Source organism: Paralichthys olivaceus, chromosome 1 (assembly GCF_024713975.1).
Source record: "Paralichthys olivaceus isolate ysfri-2021 chromosome 1, ASM2471397v2, whole genome shotgun sequence".
NCBI lineage: Eukaryota > Metazoa > Chordata > Actinopteri > Pleuronectiformes > Paralichthyidae > Paralichthys > Paralichthys olivaceus.
Genome location: NC_091093.1, coordinates 20,470,524 through 20,495,076, shown reverse-complemented (window position 1 = coordinate 20,495,076; position 24,553 = coordinate 20,470,524). Strand labels below are relative to the sequence as shown.

The 24,553-nt window shown below is 41.1% G+C and overlaps 1 protein-coding gene across 2 annotated transcripts; it reads right to left on the bottom strand.

Moving 5' to 3' along the window:
• Nucleotides 1–471: 471 nt before the first annotated feature.
• Nucleotides 472–24,335, bottom strand: ano5b (anoctamin 5b). Of its 2 annotated transcripts, XM_069524858.1 has the most exons (21): nt 23,990–24,335; nt 16,313–16,357; nt 12,585–12,649; nt 10,759–10,866; nt 10,105–10,173; nt 9,604–9,888; nt 8,940–9,059; nt 8,255–8,370; nt 8,002–8,136; nt 7,263–7,368; nt 6,911–6,971; nt 6,345–6,496; nt 6,184–6,258; nt 5,823–6,048; nt 5,558–5,736; nt 5,375–5,472; nt 4,524–4,654; nt 4,162–4,367; nt 3,780–3,967; nt 2,819–2,924; nt 472–2,721 (listed from the first exon to the last, which is right to left on the bottom strand). In XM_069524858.1, exons 1-21 carry the CDS (start codon nt 24,063–24,065, stop codon nt 2,497–2,499), a joined length of 2,772 nt encoding a protein of 923 aa, XP_069380959.1. In that variant the 5' UTR covers nt 24,066–24,335; the 3' UTR covers nt 472–2,496. The 2 variants fall into 2 exon arrangements, with proteins under 2 accessions (XP_069380959.1, XP_069380966.1); XM_069524865.1 differs by lacking the exon at nt 16,313–16,357 and having other exon boundaries at nt 23,990–24,334.
• Between the last annotated feature and the right edge of the window lie 218 nt (nt 24,336–24,553).

Sequence of the window (24,553 nt, the reverse complement as noted above, 5' to 3'; positions counted from 1 at the left end):
CCAGAAGTGTTTATAGGTATGAGGCGTGTCTCCCCACGATGGCTCCAAACTGTTTCAGGGGATGCTTGGTGAATGTAAGTAAGTTATTTCATTAGTTACCAAAAGAGAACACATATAGTCGCCTAAATATGTGTGACTTGGTTAAAGTTTAGAGATACAGTGGTTTTGAGGGAATCTTACTGTTTTTCCCAGTTTCCCAGACTCAGAAACTAATAAATCTCTTTTTTATTTATTTGATGTGTATGAAGTTACATCAAACCACAATATGAGGCTTTCTGGGCTCAGTCTGTGAGATCAAATAGCATAACCGTTATGTTATAGGCATCCAGGTATTGAGCAAAACTAATGAAGTCAACTAAAGGAGATGAAGGAGGAGCCTTTTTCCAAGTTCTGTCTGAAGGGAGGTCTCAGTCTCAGACTTTGAAAACCTCTGGTGTGGTGCAAACGCTGAAAAATCACAATAATACGATATACACTGTATTTTTTATATTTATTGTGGACATGACCACCTTTACTGCATGTATGTACAATAGGCTACAGTAAGGTTAGAATATAACTGACAATATTTACACAACAGCGATTCAAACTAGACAAACTACTTTGCAAAGACAAGCAGCAGCAACATACGCAATATGAAACAGGTTAGTCAGACAGGAAACGCTGCCGTTACAAAATCATACAAAAACAAGTAAACAGGGACATTTAAGGCATTTGTTTGCTGGGAAATACAGTACAGCGAGCATCTTACAGGATCATGCACCAACCTAACCGCTCGCACATCTGCACATCTGTACATCGTGTCAAAAAGTGATGCTCAGCCAACACTGGAAGAGGTTTAATCCTGAGATTACAGAGTAAATCAGATTAGAGTAAATCAGGTCTATATTCTGGCTGTCAGATATAATTTGCTGTGAGCTGAACTGACATCTGTATCAATTACAGTGTAAATCACAAATAAGTCTGAATACAAACACAGAGAGATCCAAAGCAGAAGCAGATAAAAAGCCCACTGTCTCAGATAAATGATCTGCTGTAAAGACATACTGTATAATCACATTTCTGTCTGTGTCTCCCACAGGTTTCTAACTAGTCTGGTCCCTTTACAAAGTTGAAATCAATAGCATGAAATGTACTTGAACAACTTTCTGCACTTACACTGTTTGGTGGCGAGAAATTGTACAAAATAAGAAATCAAGTGTCACAAGTAAACGGATAATAAATGATTGTTGGGATCGTTGTAAATAAAAGGGTTTCAGGTCACAGAGCAGAAACAGATCAATAAATGAATCACTCTCCAACCGATTACTATACACAACATATATACTTTTATATCTAAAGCAACACTTGATATCCAGCCAGAGTGGATGAGGTTACTAAAGGCATTACGTTTACATTTCTTATGTGTTCCTTCTCCTGTACGATTATCTTAGAAATCAAGGTTACAACTGTTTATGCCTCCAGAGAATGTGAAACAGAAATATACAGGCCATTTTAAATCCGAGTGCAACACGAGGAGGAGTAAGGCAGACACAAGATCCACCTGAACTCGTCCACACAGACTGATTGTATTAAGACAGAAGATCTGTCCAGAGATCTCCCAACATGTGATCTGTTTCTTTGGGTACGAGTCTTAATATTGGTCCCAGTCAGGTTGGAATCATGGAAGAATGCAGCATCTGTCTCGCTGCAGTGTAAACGGAGGTACTTTGTTTTCAAATGCACAGTTTTTAAGAGATTTTCCCTAAATATAATACACTAAAAACAAAAACTGACAATCTCATAGCCCAGCTACAGATAAGTGGAACCAAATATGCAGATACCAATTTAAAAAAGGATTTTATAAGGAAATGGAGTGAAACTGTCTCAGGATTCAGCAATGCCTATTTAATATAATCCATGTGTTTCAGATCTGATATATTGAAACCTTTTATAAGTTTGAGTGTTTTCTACATTCATAATGAAATGCTATGAACTTCCAGCTACAATTACCATTCAAACTATTCCACTACTGACACGTCTATAACTAAGTCAGACCTCATCGCAAAAAAAAGAAATTAAACTGTAAGCATATCCAGCTAATTTAAAGGGAAAGTACACCTAATCTCACTTGGTAAACACCACTAACTTAAACTCTACCAGCACTTACAGAGTCTTTCAGTCCTGAGTTTGAATGCATCACGTGGATACAAACTGCAGCTACACTCGTATCCATCCTGACACCTTCCGACATTTTTTATGGCACAGAAAAGTACTCAAGAAGCTGATTTAAAGTATGAAGCACAGTGAAACATGGCGCTGGATTGTTTTTCAGATTCCTCTCTACTTCATCACATAGGAGCATATTTGACCGGATGTTAATGTCCATTAAGAAGATGGCAGCGCTTTTATCCCCAAGACAAAAGCCCTTACACATGGATCATATAGATGTTCGGAGCAGCCCAGAGTCCCGAACATGTCCATTTCTTGGTTTGTTCAGTTGGAGGAGTGAGGCAGCGGCTACAGGCACTCAGACAACACCTCATGCTTGTCCGAAATCAAGGACGTGTCTGACTGCGGCTCTGTGATGAAACTGGCGCTCAGCTGGATTTTGAGCTTCTCCACCTCATAGTTGTGCAGGTACTCTTGGATCAGGTAGCGTTCTCGTTTGAACCGAGCCTTCACGTCCGACGGCACGTCCGGGATCATCCAGGCCACGAAGAACTTCACCACAAAGACCACATGCTGCAGAGGCAGGAACAATCACACGATGAAGAGTTGAATCAGTTTTCTGAGTGGATGAGTTCTGAGAGTAATGTAGACAGAAGCTGTGTGGTCTTACCTCCATGATGATAATGAAGGCCATTTTTGCAGCTAGGATGTGCCAGAACTGCATGGTGTGAGTGTACTCCTTCTCGTGGCCTGGAGGGTAACGGTAATCACGGTATCTATACAAAACAATAAGATGACAGAGCATCATAGGATTAATGTATATGTACATGTAGAGAATATACTGGTAAAGTACATCAGTAAATACTGCAGAGTGGAACTTCCAAACGTATCTAACAAGCTTCAACAAGATACAAACACTTAGAATTCAAATCCTTGATTCAAAGACAAAAAGAGAACTATCTTTGCCTGCATTTGTTTGTATATTAGTTTGCAGGATTATGCAAATACTATTTGTTGGATTACCACAAAACCAGGTGGACAGATGTATTGTGGGTCAAGAAAATATTGGTGTGAATCTGGTTCAGGGGGCAGATCCAGTGATTGTTTTTTTCACTTTTTTGAAAATTGCTATTTCAACATTTCTGTTGATTTCTCAACATAATAATTCATGGATATTTAGGGACTGATATCTATAAGTGTGTGAAATTTGGTGCTGCTTGATTGAATTTAAGGAGAATGGAGACTGTTGGGCATGGCGGAGGTATGTGCTCTACTGCTATGCACAGTTTCTTTTCTTGGTCCTGACCTTTTGCTCGACATACATCATCAATGACATGTAACATCCCATAGAAGATGATTTGATAGTTCACTTCAAGAGAAATTCATGGTCACTGGACACGTTAACCTCAGCTGAGAATCATCGTTTCAATCACCTCCGACGAGAACTCTGACCTTAGTCAATTGATAGAGAATAAACTATGAACAGTTTTTAAGATCAATTATCTAACTAAATTTTAAATGATCTGTTTCAGCTTTTCCAACGTGAGGTTTTACTGCTTTTCTGTTTTACATCACCGTAAACTGTCGTCACTTGTTAAAGCCTGATCTCTAACCAGCTCTTTCTCTCTTACCTGCAGGTGGAGGTCAAGTTAGCAAACCAGTAGTCAGGTTCCTCCGGCATGTTGCGTTCAGGGATTTGAGAGATGTTGTATATTGACAGGCTGTTGTTGACGTAGCCCCTCATGCTGGCGTCTTTACCGTAGGCGTACAGATAGACCATCCGAGGTATCATGTCTGAGGTGAACGCCATGATAAACGCCTGGGAACAGGAAGCACATAACATTGTCATTAAAATGTTTCACTGTGGTAAAAAAAGAAAAACTTCAAAAAGAGTTTGATGCTTAGTTTCCTGCTGAATTTGAATTTGTTATTTAGGTTGCTTTATTTAGTTCGTATACATTCAGATAACAAAACTCCCTCCATGTCAACGTTATTTTACATTTACTGACTCACATTGGTTACAACGGACAAAATGGCCACCGCGTTGAGGATCTCCTGCCACGCTCCGATGTTTCGAGCCTTGGACGCCACCGGCCGTCTGAACTGTGTGGTGAACTTCCAGGCGTCCACCCTGATCTCCAGGATGTTGTTGAACAGAGCCAGGAGCGGAGCCAAGGGGAAGGAGGCCACGAACAGAGTGATGAAGCCAAACTGGACAACTGAAAAGACAAAGAGGATAACAGTTAAGAGAGTGAGTGATGAAATAGAAAACACAAGAGAGGCGTGGCTGTGATCTGTGGATATTCACTGGTAAGTCTGTAAAAATGTGACTTGTAACTTATAATTTGGTAAGTAATTCAGCAGAGGTATCTCACCCATCTCCAGGTACTCGTAGAATAAACCCAGTTGGGTGAAGTTCAGCAGGACGTTGTCTTGCTCCCAGCGGCTGTAATGGTTTTCAGGATGATGCCGCCCCTTCCTTCCACTCCACCAGTTACGCATCAACCTGTCGAGGAGCCCGTGAAGAAGAACCACATGTCATTCTGGGTATGATTACATATCAACTTTGGAATTTGCACAAACATAGAGATACATTTCCAGAAAGATGATGATGAAATGATCTGCACAGAACATACAGTATTATACTATATTGTATGAGCTGCACACATGGTGTTTAAAGAATGCATTAAAGTTTGGGACAGTTTGTCAGGACTTTTAATTCTCTACTGAATAGTTTCCACTAACTTTATGGTCACCTGCTGTCTTACAGACATTAGGCCAAATCATTTTCCTCCAGATGTCATCAATATGCTCATCAATACAAAACATTTGATAACGTGGTCTAAATCTGCGTAGACCCTCTCTTCAATTTGACACTGTATTTATCTTGTGCTTTTCCAGCTCTTATCAATCACACATTCAGGCACAGTTTGAGGTTCAGTATCTTGCCCAAGGACACAATGCAGACAGGAGGAGCTGGGGATCAAACCACCGACCTCATGTTATTGAACGACCCTCTGCACCTCCTGAGCCGACACGTTACAAGGTGGAAAATGATACAGCATTTATTAAGTGCTATTCTATTGATGATGATGCCCTACAATTTGTAACAGAGAATAAATGTGATAGAAAAGTTCTCTTGTTGTGGCCTATTGTTACTTTCACTCTGAGTAAATGAATGAGGGGACTGATGAAGGGGGGGCACACACAGATGTGATGGACTCACGGCAGCAGAGCTTCTTGAATGTTCCCCCATATCTGTTTCCCGGACATGACGATCACCAGCTGTGTGGTCAGCTCGATGAGGCAGCCGCCAGGGTCACACTGCAACAACACACTTGTTTTTGATGCACTTCTGATATTAACTTCTGAATTACACCTCAGTTCATCTTCTCAATATTGTCCTCACCTCCTCATTCCTCAGATTGCTCCATTTGCCAAACATGTAGGAATAGTCACCAGGATAACCCACAAATTTCCCTTTGAAGAAGGCCACATAGAAGCAGGAGGAGTAGTAGTTGACGAACTGGAACATAAACATCTTCATGGTCAACCTGTTCTCATACTCCAGGTGGGTCTTTGGGATTTCTGTGGAAAGTTTGCACCATTAACACTAGACATTCCTCTAAATCTGTTTTCTTTAGGTCGCTGAACGTCAAACGAAACCTCCTCACCCATATCAGTGATCCAAATGGCCACCCTCTCGTAAAAGAAGTTGAGGATCATGATGATGACAAAGTTAATGCAGGAGGCAGTGGCAGAAGTCGCCAACTGCGGCGTGATGAATCTGCCCACGACCTGGATCTTCCTCATCGGGTCTTTAATGATACTGGCGAAGGCGGCATACACGGCAAGTCTGTACGCTATCACCCCGATGATACAGGCCACTATCAGAGAGATCTGTAGAGGGCACACACACACACACACACACACACACACACACACACACACACACACGGAGCTGTTGATACTAATAGCTGTTTACTAATGGCGTTAATAGCTTTCACACACACACACACACACACACACACTTACCCAGAATATAACGGTGGCTGTAGAGAGGCAGAAGCGAGCACACTTGCTGGTGATGGGGAGATAAGGCTCCATTTCCTGAAAGATTAATTGCTATTGTCATGATTTTGCCTTTTTGAAAATACACATTTGTCGTGTTTATAGTCAGAAAGGTTCTGAAGCACCTGAGTGATCTTGTTCAATCTCCTGTTGGTGCATCTGATCTCGAACTCTGGGCGCATTTGAAGCTGCTGCTGCTCCTCCTCAAAATCCACCAAGTCCCACTCGTACTCCAGCCGCGCCTGACGCCGCTTCCAGAACTCCAGGAATAGAGTCACTGTCAAACAACCCAACAGTCGTAAACACTTAGTCTGGGAGTATCTGAACAAACACTTTGTTCTATGATGACTAGTTAGTGTTTGTGCAAGAGTTTTTTCATGTCCATGCTTTTCTTTGGAGAGATTTTTATGACTTAGATCAAGTTGTGGCTTTAGCACCAACTGAAAACATGTGTCTTGCCTGTCCTTTGACCCTCATCACGACTTGGCGGTCTGCTGTGCATGATGCCAGTGACTTGGCCGGCACATCGCTGTGCTAACTGCTTGTTCATAACAACATAATTGTACTGGCAAGTGGCTCTGGGCTGAAATGTTACGGGTAAATTTTGATGCTTTGAATGTGTGAAAGGGCTTTATGGAGACAATCTGACTTACAGGAGGAGGGGGCACAGTCTGCACAGACTGACACTTACCCCAAATCCCCATAAATATGGCAAAGAACACTGTCCCCTCATTATCAAACAGATGGGATTGCTGAGAGAGAGAGAGAGAAAACAAAGGTTAAGTTGAGAAATAAAGGATGTGACATGCTGCTCACACAGCAGTACATTATTTATATACTTATATTAAGTATTATGTACTGCACGTAAATTTGATTAACTAATATATTTGAATCATCATAAGAAATCATTAAAAAATTCTTAGTTTAAAGAAAATCAATTCTCAGTGTTTCCACTATATAACAGTAAGTCAGTATGTAGTATAAATACTGATATTATCCCTGGCTTCAAAATGGAATCTAAATAATGAAGAGAAATGTTTTACCCAGGATGAGAGACAAGTGGAGTTGAGTTGCCAGAAAGGACATTTTTTATCACAAAGTGGACACATCACAATGCTGCCCCCAATATTAGCGTCACATATTTCTTTGCTGAAAATAAAATAAATGAATGTAGATAAATATAAACAAATGTTAACATGGCAGGATTTTATCAAAACTGGCAGTTGAAATATAATGACATACTTATCTACTTCTAGAATCAATTCTCGCAGTCTCAAAATCAGTGGAAATAAATCGTTTAGAATTATTTGTGGCCAGTAAATAGGACGTTTAAGTCCTAACAAATATTATGTGGACAAAGATATGTGGACAGAGTACTTTTTGTCTGGTGCTGTTTGTCGTGGTTTTGGTTCTAATTACGGGAAATCATCATACAGAGAGATTTTCATAAATACATTTCCTCTACTTTTGTGACCACAGTTTGACCCTTTCCTGTTAGGGAATAATGACATAGGGTATAATGTCTGCAGATTCCATAGAAAACCTTCCCATAAGTTTTGAGGCTTTTATAGCAGTGCATGAATGTTAATGGTTTAGGAATAAAGTGGTCAACAACAACAACTTAAGAGTAATCGATGGGTGTCTTCATACTTTTGGCCATAAAGAGGCTGTTGTAGCAACATATGAATGTCAATAGTTATGTTACAAGTGGTCAACAATCACACATTTAAGTGTCTGCATACTTTTGGCCCTAGCTCCCTGACGCCCTCTGGTGGTACTAACCTTGACATGTTGTCATCATAACTGAGCACTCCATAGGTGAAACATATGACGCCCATGACGGCTGCGAAGAACAGCATCTCTGTGTAGAAGCCCAACCAGGCAAAGTAGATCCCGATCTTTTCTCCATAGTACTTCCTGTGGCCAGAGAATCACTTTAACATCACATCTCAGTCACAAGTTAACTGTCACATCTCAGCAACATAATAATGGATGAATGTAAACGCTGAGTTCATTCGGGTCTTGTCTGTTTTACCTGATGAGGTTCAGCGGCTGCTCTTTGTAAAAACAAAGGAACCTGGCCCAGTGGTTGTACAAGTTGAAGCGCTCGCTCTCACATTCAGCGTTTCTAGCCTTTTTCCAGTAACGACACTGGAAGGAAAACAAGCAGAAACCTATTCAATTAAAAATCGAATTAATGTTCCTGGCAAGACAGTGAATGAGCGTGTTTACTAAAATATCAGACTATTGCACGGTTTCATCCCATTTTCCTTCAAGTAAAAAGGAAAAAAGCGAAACCTAGTCAGAAGCAAATAAGCAGCTGATATGATGTAAAATAAGTCACTGTAGTGTTAATAGTAAAAGTAGTACAAACACTAAAATTTACTCATTCTGCGGAACTGCTGCTGTCAATGTGTTTCATCATCATGGTGTAAAATATTAACAGCGTTTTAATGTGTGAGATGCAGGAAGCATTGTGTCAATCTATTTAATATGGAATTGGGGTACTTAAACTAATAAATGATGCATGTCCAATCTTAATCTATGAGGAATTACAGATAAAATAGCTAGAAACCATGATCCCTCTCAGTGATGACCTACAAGTGAAAAGTCTCAGAAAGTGAAAGTGGAAGTATCTAAAAGTATCTGTTTACTATATTTAATGTACTTTGATTGATTGACCGGTTCATATTCATGTTCTTTATTCCGTGTGTTCTTACATCATGAAGTGGGAAGGCCGCTGTGTAGGTCCCGTTGCTGAGTAATCGCTTGATTCCCGTCTTGTCTTTGTCTTTGCGACCCTCTTTGAAGTACGGACAACGAGCCAGGATGTAGAACACCTAACAACAAGGAATGGAATTAAAAAGGGATTAAGGGATTTGGTTTCACTGGATTCATTTTGCTAAATACATTTTGCTTAGTTGGTCATATTCACCAAGGAGGATATGTTTTCCCCTGTCTGTTTGTTTGTTGCTGGGTTGGTTTGTCAGCAGGTTTACACAAAAACTACATAAAGGATTGCCACAAAACCCATCACCACACCCAAAGATCCCATTCAATTTGTAGGGTGGAACTGGACAATGGGGGGGGGGGGGTCATAATTCACATAGAATAATTCATGGATCTAGATTGAAAAAAATGGCTGATATAGAAAACTGATATCAGTAATCGCCATTTGGAGCAGCTTGGGCCTCGTTGGAGGAATGAGCACAACTGTGTGCTATTTTCGTTGCACAAGCATGTTCTGACAAGGTAGAGTAAAACCGTGAGTCCAGATGAATTACAAAGAGTTACATTGTGGAAACAATTTAATTCATGAATACTAAAATCTTAAACGTGGCAATGTAACAAATGAAATTATATTGAAGGGAAGAAATCACTCACAATCCTGTTTCTCGTGGATGGTGGAAAGAACGAGTCTTTGTCATTGATGAGGAAGAAGTCTGTCTTGTTCTTGTCAAAGGGATAGGTGAAGTAGTCTGGTTGTGGGCGCATTATATAGTCCGGCAGACGGAAAGGATGCGTGAGCCACTCCAGTGGGACATCCTGGCCGTGGGGGATATCACTCTCCTTGAAGGGAACTTTGATTTTTAAGACATCAGCGTAGGTGGCTAGTACGTCCCATGGAGCGTGAATCTTCAGGAAATATGTCTTCTGGTCTTTAGAGTACTGATACAAGCACAAATAGAAAAGAAGAAGAATACAGCTCACCTCACTGCAGCTTTTCTGAACCCTTTGTACCCAATTGCTCTGGCATACATCAGGATGGCAGTGTCATGTGTCTATGACTGAAAGATCCCTTTAAGATCATTTTCTCTACAATGTGGTGTGCCTCTGCAAACTAGCCACTAGATGGTGCAGCTACTCTGGGGTTGAATTTCTTACTGATTTGTCCTCTGTCTCCAGCTCCAGTCCTGTTTTCTCCAGGTTGGCCTCAAACTCCCTCCTCCTTTCCTGTGGACACACACACATACACACACAAGTGTTTAATTGACTTATTAATTACATATTATATTATATATATGGGGGGGTGGTAGCTCAGTTCATAGAGACTTGGGCACCGAACCCCCCAATTGCTCGCAGGGTGCCTCTCCGGGGCTGCCCATCACTCCACCATCTCTCTCCACATTGCATGTCCATGAGCCCTTTGTGTGTGTGTGAGGTTGTGTTTCAGGGTTAAAATGCATGTAAAAAATGAGTGTAAAAAGAATTTCCCCTTGAGGGATTAATAAAGTATCTCTTCATATACAAAACAAATATCAGAGTGAGCCAACCTGAGAATACAGGAGGAAAAACATCTCCTGATGTTGTGACATGTCTGACTCAGACTGTGTCCTGTTGCGTTCTTCAAATGTGGGAGACAAACTTGAATTCATGTCCGTCAGTCCTCCAGTCATATTCACAGAAAATCTGTTCGTTGACGCTCACTTCCTCTTTGCAGCACCGCATACATTCCACTTCCTGATATAAATGCTGTTTTACATCATAGTAACGAAATGCTGAGTAGTCAGGAAACACCAGATGGTTCTGTTCACTTACCTGTTTCTTTTCTCCATCTTTGTCATCCACATAAGACAAGACAAAGTCTATTCTTCGAACTCCGTCCCTGAAGAAAACTGTGTCTTTGTTTGGTTGAAGCTTTTCAGTCTGAAGAACAATAATCATAAAATAACACTTTAACTTTAACTCACAGAGTAGGAAGTGAAAGCAAACTGACACACTACAGGCGTAGACTCCGACAAATATACAGTATTTCATCACTGCGTCTCAGAATTATAAATTATTGTGTTATTGTGAACTATTTCTGGGATTAGACATTTCTGGTCAGTGATATAAGTGAAAGCATTTCAGGACTATTTGTCGTTTCTTTGAAGAAGAGTTTAGATGGGTGTAATGACAACCGTAGAAACTCCAAAATAAACTCTGTACAGTGAACCACAACCTGTCATTATCCAAAAATAGTTGATGGAGGGAAAGAAAAGTTCTGATGCTTTATATTTCAGTCATTTGATTTTTTTTATGCGGAAATGTTTTGATGCTATATGAGAGACCTAAAACCCTCATCAGTTCACAACATTAATCTTCTGATTGAAGACTTTGACTATTATCTGTTGGAAACAACATTCTTGCTGGAAAAGATCAATCTGTGAAACTTGATTCAACATTAAATGGTCGACAGTGTTTGAGACTTACTGCCATCCATGTCTACAATTCTCTGTATGTGCCTTTATTTGTTGTGCTGTTACAACACTGTGGATTAATACTTTACCATAGATTATATATCTTGTCATTTCTAACCAGCCTGGAATTTAACACACAACTGCAAACTCTCAGTCTGCATTTGTCATTTTATAAGACTGACTGGATCTTGACAGTTACTTTTCCACACAGTTAAATAACCTGAGGTTTTATAGGTTTACACCACCATTCATTTAGTTTTATGAAAATAGGTTTAAGAAAAGATAATAAAGCTTTCTCAACGGAGTTTGATCTCTTTAGATCTTAATCATATTTTTTTAAAGACTGGAATGTACTGACATACAAAATATTCTTAAAATCTGTAGTTTTATTTGTCAGTGCAAGCTTCACGTTAACGTGACTTTTGAAAAAGGTTAACTTTCAATTTAGCTGCATTCATGATGTCAGTGTTGTCAGTGCAGGAAAAACACACAATATTTAAGGTATAACAGTGACATGGAGTGTGTAGTATTGTCTTTGGTTTACTGAACCCCCGCTCCAAGTGTCGCTCTTGCTCACTGCTCCTCATAGTGTTATTGAATCATGTTGGGATTTTAATAGATAGACTAGCACTGAGGAGAACAGAGACATAATTTATTCAGTGCTATGAATTCTGATGGATAAGCCATCTGCTTGATGGCCTCGCTGCAACACAGACTAACAGGCTCCGGTCTGATTCTTATGGTCAGAGGAATGAAACAAGCTCTTTGAGACACCGAGGTCTTGTGACTCAGTAATGAGGGCAGTGATTCAACAAAAGATCAGCAAAAACAACACAATCATAAACAGTGACATAACACAACTAAAAGAGCACAGGCTTTGGAGATGTTAAAATAAACCTTGAACTATATATGACACTTGTTTGTAATACTATTTATTTTGGACTGTGGATCAAAATAAGAATATTGCTTAACAAAGCAACATTAAAGGTTAAGTGTGTAGGATTTAGTGACATCTAGTGGGGAAGTTGCATTTTGCAGCTGAATACCCCTCACCTCACCTCACCCTCCCCTTCTGAACATGAAAGAGAAGCTGTGGGAGACTTCAGTTGTCAACTCAAAAGGTGTCAACTGCTGATTGTGGCTTTATACAGATGAAGTTACATTAAAAGTTACATTACAACTTACTTCTGTATTTCCAGGCAATGACCCTCTTTCAGATAATGAACTGACGCCATTTCCATTGTTTTCATCTGCAAAAGAAATACAACAATCACATATACAGAAGAAGGTAGAGTAAATATGTGTCATACAACTGAATGCAGGGCCAAGACTGTTCATTACCTCCGCCAAGACGGTTATATTTCTCCTCTGTTTGTTTGTTTCTAAATTAGCAGGATTGGACAATAACTACCAGGCAGATTACCATGAAACTTGGTGAAAGGGTGAGATATGGGTCAGCAAATGTTGGTGTGGATCCAAATCAGACCAAGGATTTTTTTCTCTTTCTCTAACTTGGTGAGACAGTGAATTTTTCAATATTTTCGTTAATTTCTCAGCAAAAGTTTCATAGATCTTGGGTACGGTAAAATGTGGTGCAGATCCTACACAAATATCTGGATATAGATCATTTCATTGTGGTTTCACAAGGGGACTGTTGGGTCTTGGCAGAGGTACGAGCTCTACTGAGTAACATTCAATTAAGTATCTGGTTGTGTCAACCAAACATAGTGATAATAATTACTGTTTAAAGAGGAGTTGTCTTTAACTGAAATGTGTATTTATAGTAGGGAAAGATGAGAAACACCAAAGCAATGGTGCACACACACACACACACTCCCCTTCATCTCTAAATACAATGACACATTACATTCCATCAGTGCCTCCCTCTCCCTGCATGGCAGACTGTTACTGAGGGAATGTGCTAATGTAGCACTGCTCGGCTCGCTGCCTGCTCCAACCCCCCCCCCCCCCCCTCTGTATAAATTCCCTGAATGGTGGCCAGCACTTCCTGTGTGGCTGGAACATGCATGAGCACACCAGAGAGGGGGGAGGGACCAGGGATTGAGATGGCTGCTGTATCAAGAGTCCATCCAACCTCCCCCTGGATGAAAAATGCTCAGAAAACAATGGAGACAAATATCTCCAGCCTCCTTCAGCTTCAGCCCAAACGAACACGAGACAGCCACCTCTGATTAGACAGTGATCTGACTGACAGAAGTGTGAGCCAATGAGAGAGGGACAGTGGCGTTTTTATGCGGACTCACTTAAAACGCTTAAAAAAGCATATCAGTGAAACCACAGGAATCTCTGAGGTATATAAAGGGCAAATTACAGTGTGGTTTTCCCACTGGACTCGTGGGAAGCATCGTTCCCTCTGCAGCTGAGTATTTTCTTTCTTCTTAGTTTTTTTCCCCCCTCTTTCCTTTTTTGTCTTTCTCAACTTGTTTGTCCTCACTCCAACTGTGCACAGTCGGCAATCAGATCCTGGCCTGATCAAACAGAAGCAAAGGGCCAGCAGTGCGTTATATCTACTTCCACTGAGAAACAAATAAATGACAGGGGTCACACACAGAGTGTAGAACTGAGCAGCAAACAGTACAGACACAATGACTGGTACAAATAATTCACTGGAAACATCCAAATCCAAACAGCAAAGTTATAAATTCATGCTATTTACTAATAAATAAATAGAATGGTGACTTACAAGGTCACAGATTAACTGAATTCATTTGAAAGTAAGTTTATTGACACACTTTTCACCCAAGTGACCCAGTTACCCTTCAGCTGCTATTTACAGCAGCTGAGATATTCTCATGTGATCATCCAGCAGAAGAATAAAGGCTCAAATTTAAAATGACCCTTTTAACCACGAACTAGACGAGAACTAATGTCCCAAATGATCAGCTGCTGCTGGACAGAACTCCATAAACTGTCAAAGTCCAGACCAACATGAGTGAGATATACTTATTTCACATGAACTCCGGAGTTTGTCCTTCACAAATGAGGAAGCAGCATGAGATTGTCTGGGTCAGATTCATTCACAACAATAGGAAAATGTGTGTAACATTAAGAAGAGGGGTGGCCTATAGGTAGAACTATTGGAAATCACGCGTTTTTGTTTGTCACCCAAACCCTGAACCCGCCATCAGCCTTCATCGCCAAAAGATTGAAGTGAACTCTTCCTCTGCCTCTTCTACATGTATGGCTCACTTCTTCATCCTGAGATTTTTTTGTACGTTTGGGTCCATGGCATGTTAGAAAAATCATCACACTCAGTTGCTCACTTGTTTTTCTGCTGTATTCTCACATGGGCTCACTAGGGCATTTTCTGAACATCTTACTAGCTGGACTGGCAGGAAAAGTTACGGAAAATGTCAGGAGTAACCGATACAGTCACATTTGCATTCTCACATGTCCGGACTCCAGTGCATGCTTGAAAGCAGCTTATGAGATACAGAGAGGGATTACTACACATGTCCTCTCACAAAGTAAAGAACATGTTGGACCAAGTATATTCCCATGGAAAAAGAACAGGCTCATAGAGAAATATCTGTTTGTGTTTCTAAGACAGTAGGTTCAAAACTGCTGTGTCAGCTCGACAGAGCCCTGCAAGCAAGCAAGGAGTGATCACAGCCAGACGATTCTCCATCACCCCGAGTCATCTGAGATATCAGAGGAGGAACTCTATATGTTGATTCCAAGAGGCCTTGTGCTGATTCTGCAGAGGAAAAAAAACAGCAGAGGCTGTTCCTTTTCTCTCCACACAATACAAATCCACTATTGACGAGCTGCATCAATCCAAAACCTAAATCACTGCAACCATTCCCTATAGATCCACCTCCTCTTACTGCACCTCTGGATTGTATCCACCACATGAGCTGCATATTTACTGCTCCACAGTTTCTTTTTGCATGAGTAACTGGCAGGAGAACGTCACCTCTTCTCTGTATCTCAGAGTGAGTCATCAAAACATGTGGGAACTAGCGTTTCCAAATCTGAACCGACATCCAGTGTCTAGTGTTTGTCTGGCAAGAGGATGTGAAAGAATATGTCAGCTGCCCGCACAGACACCCATTAACCCACAGACAAGCACAATACATAATGCATATTCTTCCATCCATTACGGAGTCATTGTAAACTTGTATTTCTGACACTTGACACTTGTTCACCAGCAGTGGTGGAACGAGATTTACTCAAGTTCTGTCCTAGGTTCAGTTTGTATTTTACGTTTGTGTATGCAATTTTAGTCAACTTTCTCTACTTTATAATTTTTACTTCAAAGAATTTGATGGCTATAGTTATTAATTAATTTAAAGAAAAAATCTGAGCAGCTTAAAAATGCTTGCTACTATTTTAACTTAAATGAAAGATCACAAAACTTCTTCCAATGTACACCAGTTGTACGTGTCTAGGATTGACACTTGCAGTGTGCGATATGGATAAAAGTCACTATAACAGTGTCTGTAACTTTGCCATCCTTTTGGGAAATCAACTGAGTAACTTTTGATTGATAAAATAACAAGTCTGGGCTGTTTGTATCAAATTAAATTAATAAAATCTTAAAAATGTGATGGTTGATTAAGTTTATGAGAGCATGCATCAGTGGCGATTTGAATTCCAAGCCATGAACACAGGACACAACACACTGAGATTTCAGCAGCCCGGCTCTGTAGCTGCAGCCAGAAGCTTAGAGATCAGACAGAATTACAAACATCTGGGTGTGATTAACAGACAAACCGGAAGACAGCAACGAATTAACAGCAAAAACACAACGAGAAATATGGGCAGCTTCTGAGGAGCGTTCAGCCTGATAAGCAAAAGGATGAAAAGAGAGATGACTGAGGATGAGGAGGATGATGATGGTGCGAGGACAGACAGACAGGCATCACATAAAGCCTCGGATCTGCCTGTACCTGAGAGCAGGTTTATCTTGAATACGGTCAACAGTGCAGGACCATCTTTAAAAAGGACAGACAGACACAGGTTAGGAAGAAGTATCAAATCCGGGTCAGAAGAAACAAACATGCAGTAAGAGCCAAGAAATTCTTGACTGGAAAGCAGAGCCACAGGCCTGATTGGACATAAACACGTCAGAGAAATTCAAGAACTGCAAAACCCAGAGGAAGATTTAAATACCTGCAGGAATCAACCAGGATTTCTATCTGTAGCACAGTAACAAGCAGCTGGTGCTGTGCTGTAAATGTGCCTTTAATTCAGTGAAAGAGCAGTTTTAAAACGAGCCAAACTGCTCCATACTAGCTAATGTGTAGCTCCTCCATGAGGTTGGCACCACCCAGTTTAACAACCCTGCAATCAACCCTTTGCAATTCGACAGACACCGCACGCAACACAGACCTACATACACAACTGTGCAACATTTAAAAGGGAACATCCTTTCCCTCTTATTAAATATTACATTCGTATTATGTCTATTTAATCAGTATCCTTATCTTTTAATAGTATATATATATCTATGTATTTATATTTTATTCTATCTCTGTATATTTATCTAATTGTTATTGCCTACAACCAAAAATGCCATATTGGGCATTGGTGGGTATATGAAATTATCTACTGATCCGACAACACATCTTCAATGTGTATTAGTTTCATCCAGATAAACTTCTGATACATTTTCTTCTCCTGGAAAACACTTCTTCTTAACCGCTCCAAAACAGCCGTTGCACTGTGCTGCCACTTGCAAATTTAGTTTTTAGAGCGGCGAAGAAGATGTGATTTCCTGTAGTGTAGCATTAGCCAGAGTTAGCTAAAATGTCAATGCAACTTTGGCAATATATCACTGTACCACACTGACGTGTGCTGTAAGTAACACTTCAGTTTTGAGAGATGGCATTAACGTTACCAATTACAACACTAGCAATGTCACAAAACATCTAGATCTCAGTGTAAAGGAAGTGCTTTGTATTTGTATTTATAATGTCAAACTAAGTAATAAAAGAAGTTCCATGACATTCATTCTCTACGTGTTTGTTTTTCAAAAGGTCAAACCTGAGCCAGGCCATACAGCAATGATAGCAGTTATCACCTCCAAAGAAAGTTAATTTGACTTGTATAAATGGTGCGACACTAAAACATACTGAATCTTACTCCTGTCAAATGCATAAATCTCCTTTTATTAGATTGAAAACTTTTCCTGGTACATTCTCAAACACCGACAACAACTCTGGATTCTGACATTTCTCAAGGGAAGTGACCCAAACATGTCCCAGACTCTCCCTCGAGGCAGGAGTTTTATTAAAGACAGATGATTGACAAACCAGTGTTCTAGCTGAACTGTGTGTAAATGTAGATGAAATGTTGATGTGATTAATGTGTGTACTGGTTTTAATGTGTTCACACTTAAACTCCTCATGTCTACACTATCAGAAAAGGATACTTCCTGTCTTTGTTATTAGGGTGAGTAAGGCAAATGTAGATACTAATGACACTAAGTGAAATAATTAAAGGTCAAAAATAAAATGTGATAATTCATGATTGTGTTGTACATGCAGTTTTCACCATGCTACACCACAGTATACTGAGCATGAGCTGGAGCTCTACTCTATCACATGACATCCTCTGTATCTCATTCAGCACATTTCCTGTTGTCAGCTCACAATAAGAATGGAAACATTCACAGACTGCTCCAATCAAATATATATTTAAGGCCCCTGTGTGGAAAATGTGAGGCATAAAATACCATCTGAAATTATTGCACAAGAAAACCTGTATATGTTTCATGTTTCAGAGCTCCATTGGTTTAAGGACATTGTGCTAATGCTGTGCTAATAGCCAATAAAGAATGCTAATATTAATTCAAAAATAAATATAAAAGAAGACATGAAACAGAGAAAACCAGTTATTCATGAAGTGTAGGGAAAGAACACAATTTAGAGTGACTGTTAGGTGGCTTTCTAGACATATATAATAAAGTGGATGTAGTGAAGTAAAGGAACTTATGTGATATACATTTTTGAGTTACGTGTTTTTGTTTTCAGGGTAATCTTAAACTTTAACCATCAAATCCTGATCAGTTCATCCGTGGGTCCATGTGGACGTTTGTGACAGAGGCGATGAAATACCCTCCTTGTATTCCTCATGTATCACATTCAAAAGAATGTGAGGAACCTGAGGTTAGCATGACCGAGACCTTTCAGCACCAAACTCTGATCAGTTTATTCTTGAGTCTTAATGGACATTTGTGCCAAATTTTAAAAAAGAATCCCTCAAGGCATGCCTGAGATATTGAGTTGAATATTATGAGATGGACAAATGGACGAGTATTAATGGTATTCTGTTATAATTTGCATGAACATTCTTGAAAACATGTTTTATGAGATCACAGTGACATCAATCTATGACTCAATATATTAGTCAGTTTTTTTAACCTTTCGTCTAAGTTGACATTTGTGCCAAATTTTAAGAAATTATCTCAAAACGTTTCCACGATATTATGTTCATGAAAGTTGAAAAAAGTTCCTGTTTTTTAATGAAGTAATGCGTTTGAATTTGTTTCTTATCATCAGGATGCTGTCGCCTCAAGGGCAGATTTCCTGACAATGCCCGGAAGGCTGGATCAGTTTCAAAATACCGCAAACGCATACACAAGAGGTTGTGTTCAGGCCAAAGAGGACAATGTATTATCTTCCAAACACACAACTCAGTATACTAAAAATACCATTGTGTCCGTACCTCCCTCCGTCCCACCGCACACTTCTTCGGGTTGGCCGTGAGCCCCGCCCGCCTCAGGGACTCGAGCACCGCCCCCACCTGCCGCATATGCTGCACCCAGGTCTCACTATAAATGATCACATCATCCAAGTAGGCCGCAGCATATGCGAAGTGCGGCCGCAGAACCCGGTCCATGAGGCGTTGAAATGTGGCTGGGGCCCCGAACAACCCGAATGGAAGTGTGACAAACTGGTACAAACCGTACGGAGTGGAGAAGGGGATCTGCCAGTAGCCCTTGGTCAAATCCAGTGTCGTGAAAAAGCGAGCCTTGCCTAGCCGGTCCAGGAGTTCGTCGACCCGGGGCATTGGGTAGGCATCAAATTTGGACACCGCATTCACCCTACGATAATCCACACAGAACCGTATTGACCCATCGGTCTTGTGCGCAAGCACCACGGGGCAACACCAGTCACTGTGGGATTCTTCTATTACCCCCATCTCCAGCATGGCCTGAAGCTCCGTCTGCACAATTTTCCGCTTGTGCTCTGGCAAACGATAGGGCCGTGAACGCACCGTCACGCCCGGGGGGGTCTCTGGTGGTGTATTAGCGTAGTGCGTAGTGCGAGAGGAAGCCGGCAGACTGTGGGCGGCCAGCTGCGCCGCACCGGTGAGCAGCGGCAGTAAACGAACAGCCCTCTCCTCCTCCGGCCACCTGCAGGCCTCCGCCGTGCCCTCGAAGAGGTCTAGGTACGCCTCCGGGTCATCCGCTGGAGGGTCACCGCCGGCGGCCGCCGGGAGCTAGTCCCCGGCTCGGGCGGCGGGGTGGCTGGACGCTGGATCAGCTCCCACAGGAGAGCCCGGTCCTCCCTCTGGTCCGCCGCGATGTTGGCGAGTGCCTGGGTTTGCTGCTGCTGCAGCGCCGCGGTGCTCTGCTGCATCGCTGCCAGGCACTCTATGGCGTGTTCCAGGCTGCTTCTCCCCTCCATGCTCTCCTCTCTCAGAGTCCCTGTTCAGGTGCCACTGTGAGATACTCGGCCCACTCCGGGGAAGGACGGGAGGAGAGAATGGCGTTTGTAAAGTCTTTTATTTCCAGTTGCCTCCCCTGGCAACCACTCACACACACATATATATGTATCGCTAGATATCTTGTCGGGTCTTCCAACCCACACACACGCACACGTCTGCCGCTCCTCTGGTCCCAGGACGCCAGCCTACTACAAGAGAGCAGAACCAGGTTACAAGCATGCTTTTGTTGATTGCCCTGATCACCTGATTCTGCCCAGCTGTCGGATCACCGGCTGAGCCACTCCTCCCTGTTGTCCAGCAGTTGGCGCCCTAACCCTACCCCACCGCCACAACCATGTTTGACATCTTTGATGGTCTGTTAAGATATGCATGTTTGAGAAAAGAGGAGAGCGACTCTCTCCAAGGAAAACTGATCAACACAGACAGAACCCAGTAGTTTTCTTGCGCATATGAGATAAAACCTGTGTCTTGTTTTGATATGATTCATGTGAGATGACAGGTACATACATCCATGTTCCTTTCTGTCCCTCAATAATCAGATTAGGCAACGTTTACCAGGAGATACTGTACAATGATAAATTTAGCTCCTACAGGCACAGTCTCTCATTAAAGGGCTGCCACATAAAACATATCTCAGTGTTTCCTGAATAAAGTCTATGAAGAAAAACAATGAAATGGCACAAAAAAATCGACTGTAGCTGCCCTGTAGTTCACCGAGAGGAAAACTTGGTTGCTCTCTACGTCTGATTCAGTATCATGCCTCCATCAAAGAAGGCAATTACATTACTAGGTCTGTTTCTATAGCAACTCTTTGGCCCTGTTTCACATCAAACTGAAGGATACATTCTCTGACTGGGCTGCAGATAGCAAAGTGAAATCCCCTTAAATGGAAAGCAAATTCCTCATAGTTATAAAGTGAAGACAGTTGTTAAGAAACAAAGATGCAGAAAAGAAAAATACTGAAAAGCATTTAGTCCAGTTGGAAAGACTTACTGACTCAACATGAGACCTAATACCTGCTGCATTTTAGCTGTTTTAGGTTTAGACACTATCCATACTGTAAATGATTTCCCAGAGCATCTGGTGTTCATCCAGCTGAAGGACATCAGTCATGACTTTCTAAATTGGTGTTTGAACACCTGCGAACAAGAGGAAACACTCCAAACACATAAAGCAATGTGAAGACAGACACCCTCCTCCTCTGTCACATGTGGCTGAAGGTCTGTTCTGATAAGAGCCTGAACAAAGCTTTAGCAGAACAGTCCATTAACCTGCAGCTCACCCAGAAAAGCAGGCACGTGTCTTTATTAACAGCCCACTGATTAACACGAGGGGGGAATTACAAACTGAAAAGCTCTGAGATTTCATTATGTTCACTCGACAGACTAGTTCAATGTGATTACTTGGAAATAAATCATGTGGATTTTTCATGTCCCTTTAAGGTTCCCCCTGTGATAATACAGGCCTGGTCGGTCACCAGGCCAATGCCAGACCAAAGGAAGTTATGTGTTAATAACAAAACTAAATATAAAGCCAAGAAAGCAATGAAAACACCAAATATCCATTAATTTGCAGCGCTGTTGCTGTTCCAAAACATGAGTCAACCTCTACAAAATTGATCTATTGAAATCGATATTAACATTTACACTGTATTTTGTTAGTTGTTGGTCCATGTGTAGTGGAGATGATGAGGTTTGTTTTAATACAAAGCTTTGGTACAAAGAATCTCTTCTATTTGCTCAAAATTATACTCTTTGTGTATATATGCATAGATCAGCCATCATATGTGACGATACAGTAATAGCGCAATATCTGCCAATAAACTTAGTTGAACAATATACATGCTCTTATCGTACGGCTCCGTTAAGAGCAGTGACTCTTTAAACATTTTTTTATCATTTTTGGACTAAATGCAAACTTCGGTGTCTTAACTGTCTGTTCTGTAAATGCAGCACTGCTGTTATCACAAGAGCAGCAGACTTTTCCAATAAATTCAAGTCGTCAGTTGTGTTCTTCAAGCAGGGCTAAAAAGATAAGGAGGGTCAATGCATGCCATGCACTAACTGTATTTAGAGAATGCCGTCTCTCCATATGTGCTTTGCTTTTCATGTTATGGATTCCAAACTGCAGATTTCTGCTGGAAATTGCCTCCTGACCTATTTGACATGATCACTGGACGTCTGCGGACTTCTGTGCTTTAGCTACTGCAGTTTTGAAAAGAGTTTAAAATATCAGTGAGAGGATAATACTGGTGAAAATGAGGAATTTTAATCCTCGAGATAAGTGAGACGTGTATTATGTAAGTGGGAACACAACTGTTGGGAAATCATATCAGCAGACACTGGACACTTCAGAACAGCTCAGACTAACCATGAAGTAAAATAAGTTTTTTAATTAATAGACTATTAAGCACTTTTAACTGAGTCTCCCATCATCAGCCAATCTTTAATGACAGCTTCTTTCATTATCTTCTGGTTTGTTTATAAGGAAGATAACACAAAAACCAAAGGCTGATATCAATGAAACTTAATGCAGGGTTTAATAGACCACAGGCCTCCACTATTGAGATGAAGTGCTCTGTGAAAGCACAAACTATTGACTTTAACTCCATTTTCTGGTGATTAGTGTGCATGACAACAAAAAATAATGACAAGCCATTTTAGCTCCATCACAGTAATGTCATGAGTATGAGAGAGCACACTGTCTGAAACCACAGACTGACAGTGGTTTGCTGTCTACTGAAGAGTCAGTGAAGCCTGACTATCTCAGACAATGTAATCCCATATGTACACAAATACCCACGAGCAGGAGGAGAACATGGATCTCTTTACTCGGGTGATTCACTTGGGGCAGTTTTGCCCTTTTGCCAGTTTAACTTAATCTCCATTGAAAAATGAAACCTTGAGATGAATATGTCTGATAGGGACAAATCTGCCTCAGTGACCCCACAGTCATAGGTTGGAAGGGACATTCCTGCCATGCAAGGCACAAGAATGTACAGTATGCACACAAACGCCGTCACGGGATCACTGCTAACTCTTTAATTTGTGGGTTTATTCTGCAGGTTGACCTCTGACCTCTGACTGAGGTTATCCTACTTACATTAGATCCTGCTGCCAGCTGCCAAACTGGCACAAGGTACATAACTTGTTTAAAAAGAGTAGATCTTGTAAGGCTGTACAATTTGGCCAAAGATTGTATCAATAGAATTGTTAATCTTGATATAATTGATATTCAGTAGATAACGATTAATTTTTTAAAATTACGAATACGAATTATTACGATTATATAAATGTATTATTTCTTTGAAGTTTGAAGCCAGATTTTTGCTCCTGAGTGAAGGTTTTTTGTCATACTCTTTTTGAAGTAGAGAATAAGAAACACTTGATAAACAGCCAAACATTAGATCATGTGTTATATCCTCACTCTAAAGTATAAGCAATATGTTGCTATACATACTGGACTTTTTTTATATTGGTATTGATTAAAAATACATTGCAATAATTAGGATATTGATCTTGTTTTATTGCCCAGCCCTAAGATCTTAATAAGCCTGTGGAAGAAACATGCGCAACTGCAAAGTAACCACGTTATATGTAGTAGAGTGACAATCACATTTCAAATTGACATTCTGGCCCCAAAATGACTGAAAATCACATCTTGAATTAAGGATATTTTTACTGGATTGTGAGGTTACACTGTTTCTTTAAAGTTGAATGCTTTGCTATAATAGTGTTCTATTAAGGCTCCATGATGGAAACGTGTTCTTCGAAGCAGAGGCAGTAAATGACAGCACTTTTGCAGATGTAATAGGACACATGATACCATAGATGTCCTCATGACCTCCTCAGACCTTGTTATATGTTAGGGAGCTCGTTTCTCTGTTGAATTACCTGCGGTCTGTGAATCCGTGGCGCTCTGCAGCTCGATCAGAGTTTCGTCCTTCGCCTTCCCCGTTATTCGCCTCATAGCGGCGGATGCTGTTGTTATAGAGGCCGCTTCACCTTCTCAGGAAAGTGGGGGAAGGCGGAGAAGATGCCGCCGTGATCTCGAGAGGTAGACGGAGGTCTCCACCATCCAAACACCAGCGGCCGATCTCACCCTCCTGTGACTCAACGACACCTGATCGATAGATTATAGACGGATCATATTCTTCATTATGACTGAATGTGTGCCCTGCTGGACTCCCTGGCGCTGCCCGAGGACACCAGGCATATAAAGGGGAGTGGCAGGGGCTTTATTTCTGTCGGCAAAATGGTGAAGGAGAGGAGGAGGAAAGGAGGGAGCGAGAGAGAGGGGGCTTGGGGGTGGGGGGGGTGAGAGAGGGATAGTTTTTAAACCTATGACGTGCATTGTATTAATGGTTTCTAATGTCTCTGTGATCAAAAAGCAGCAGTGCTGTGTTAGTCTACCTGCACGCCCTTTCAAAATAAAAGTCAAACACAAACAACATAGTC

Excerpts from the sequence above, each read along its gene's own strand:
- ano5b (XM_069524858.1), bottom strand. The coding sequence starts at position 24,065 with ATGAGGCGAATAACGGGGAAGGCGAAGGACGAAACTCTGATCGAGCTG. Across the intron at positions 9,060-9,603 it reads CATCCACGAGAAACAGGATT|GTGTTCTACATCCTGGCTCG; the intron begins GTGAGTGATTTC and ends CCTTGTTGTTAG. Across the intron at positions 4,655-5,374 it reads ATTCAAGAAGCTCTGCTGCC|GTTGATGCGTAACTGGTGGA; the intron begins GTGAGTCCATCA and ends GCTCCTCGACAG.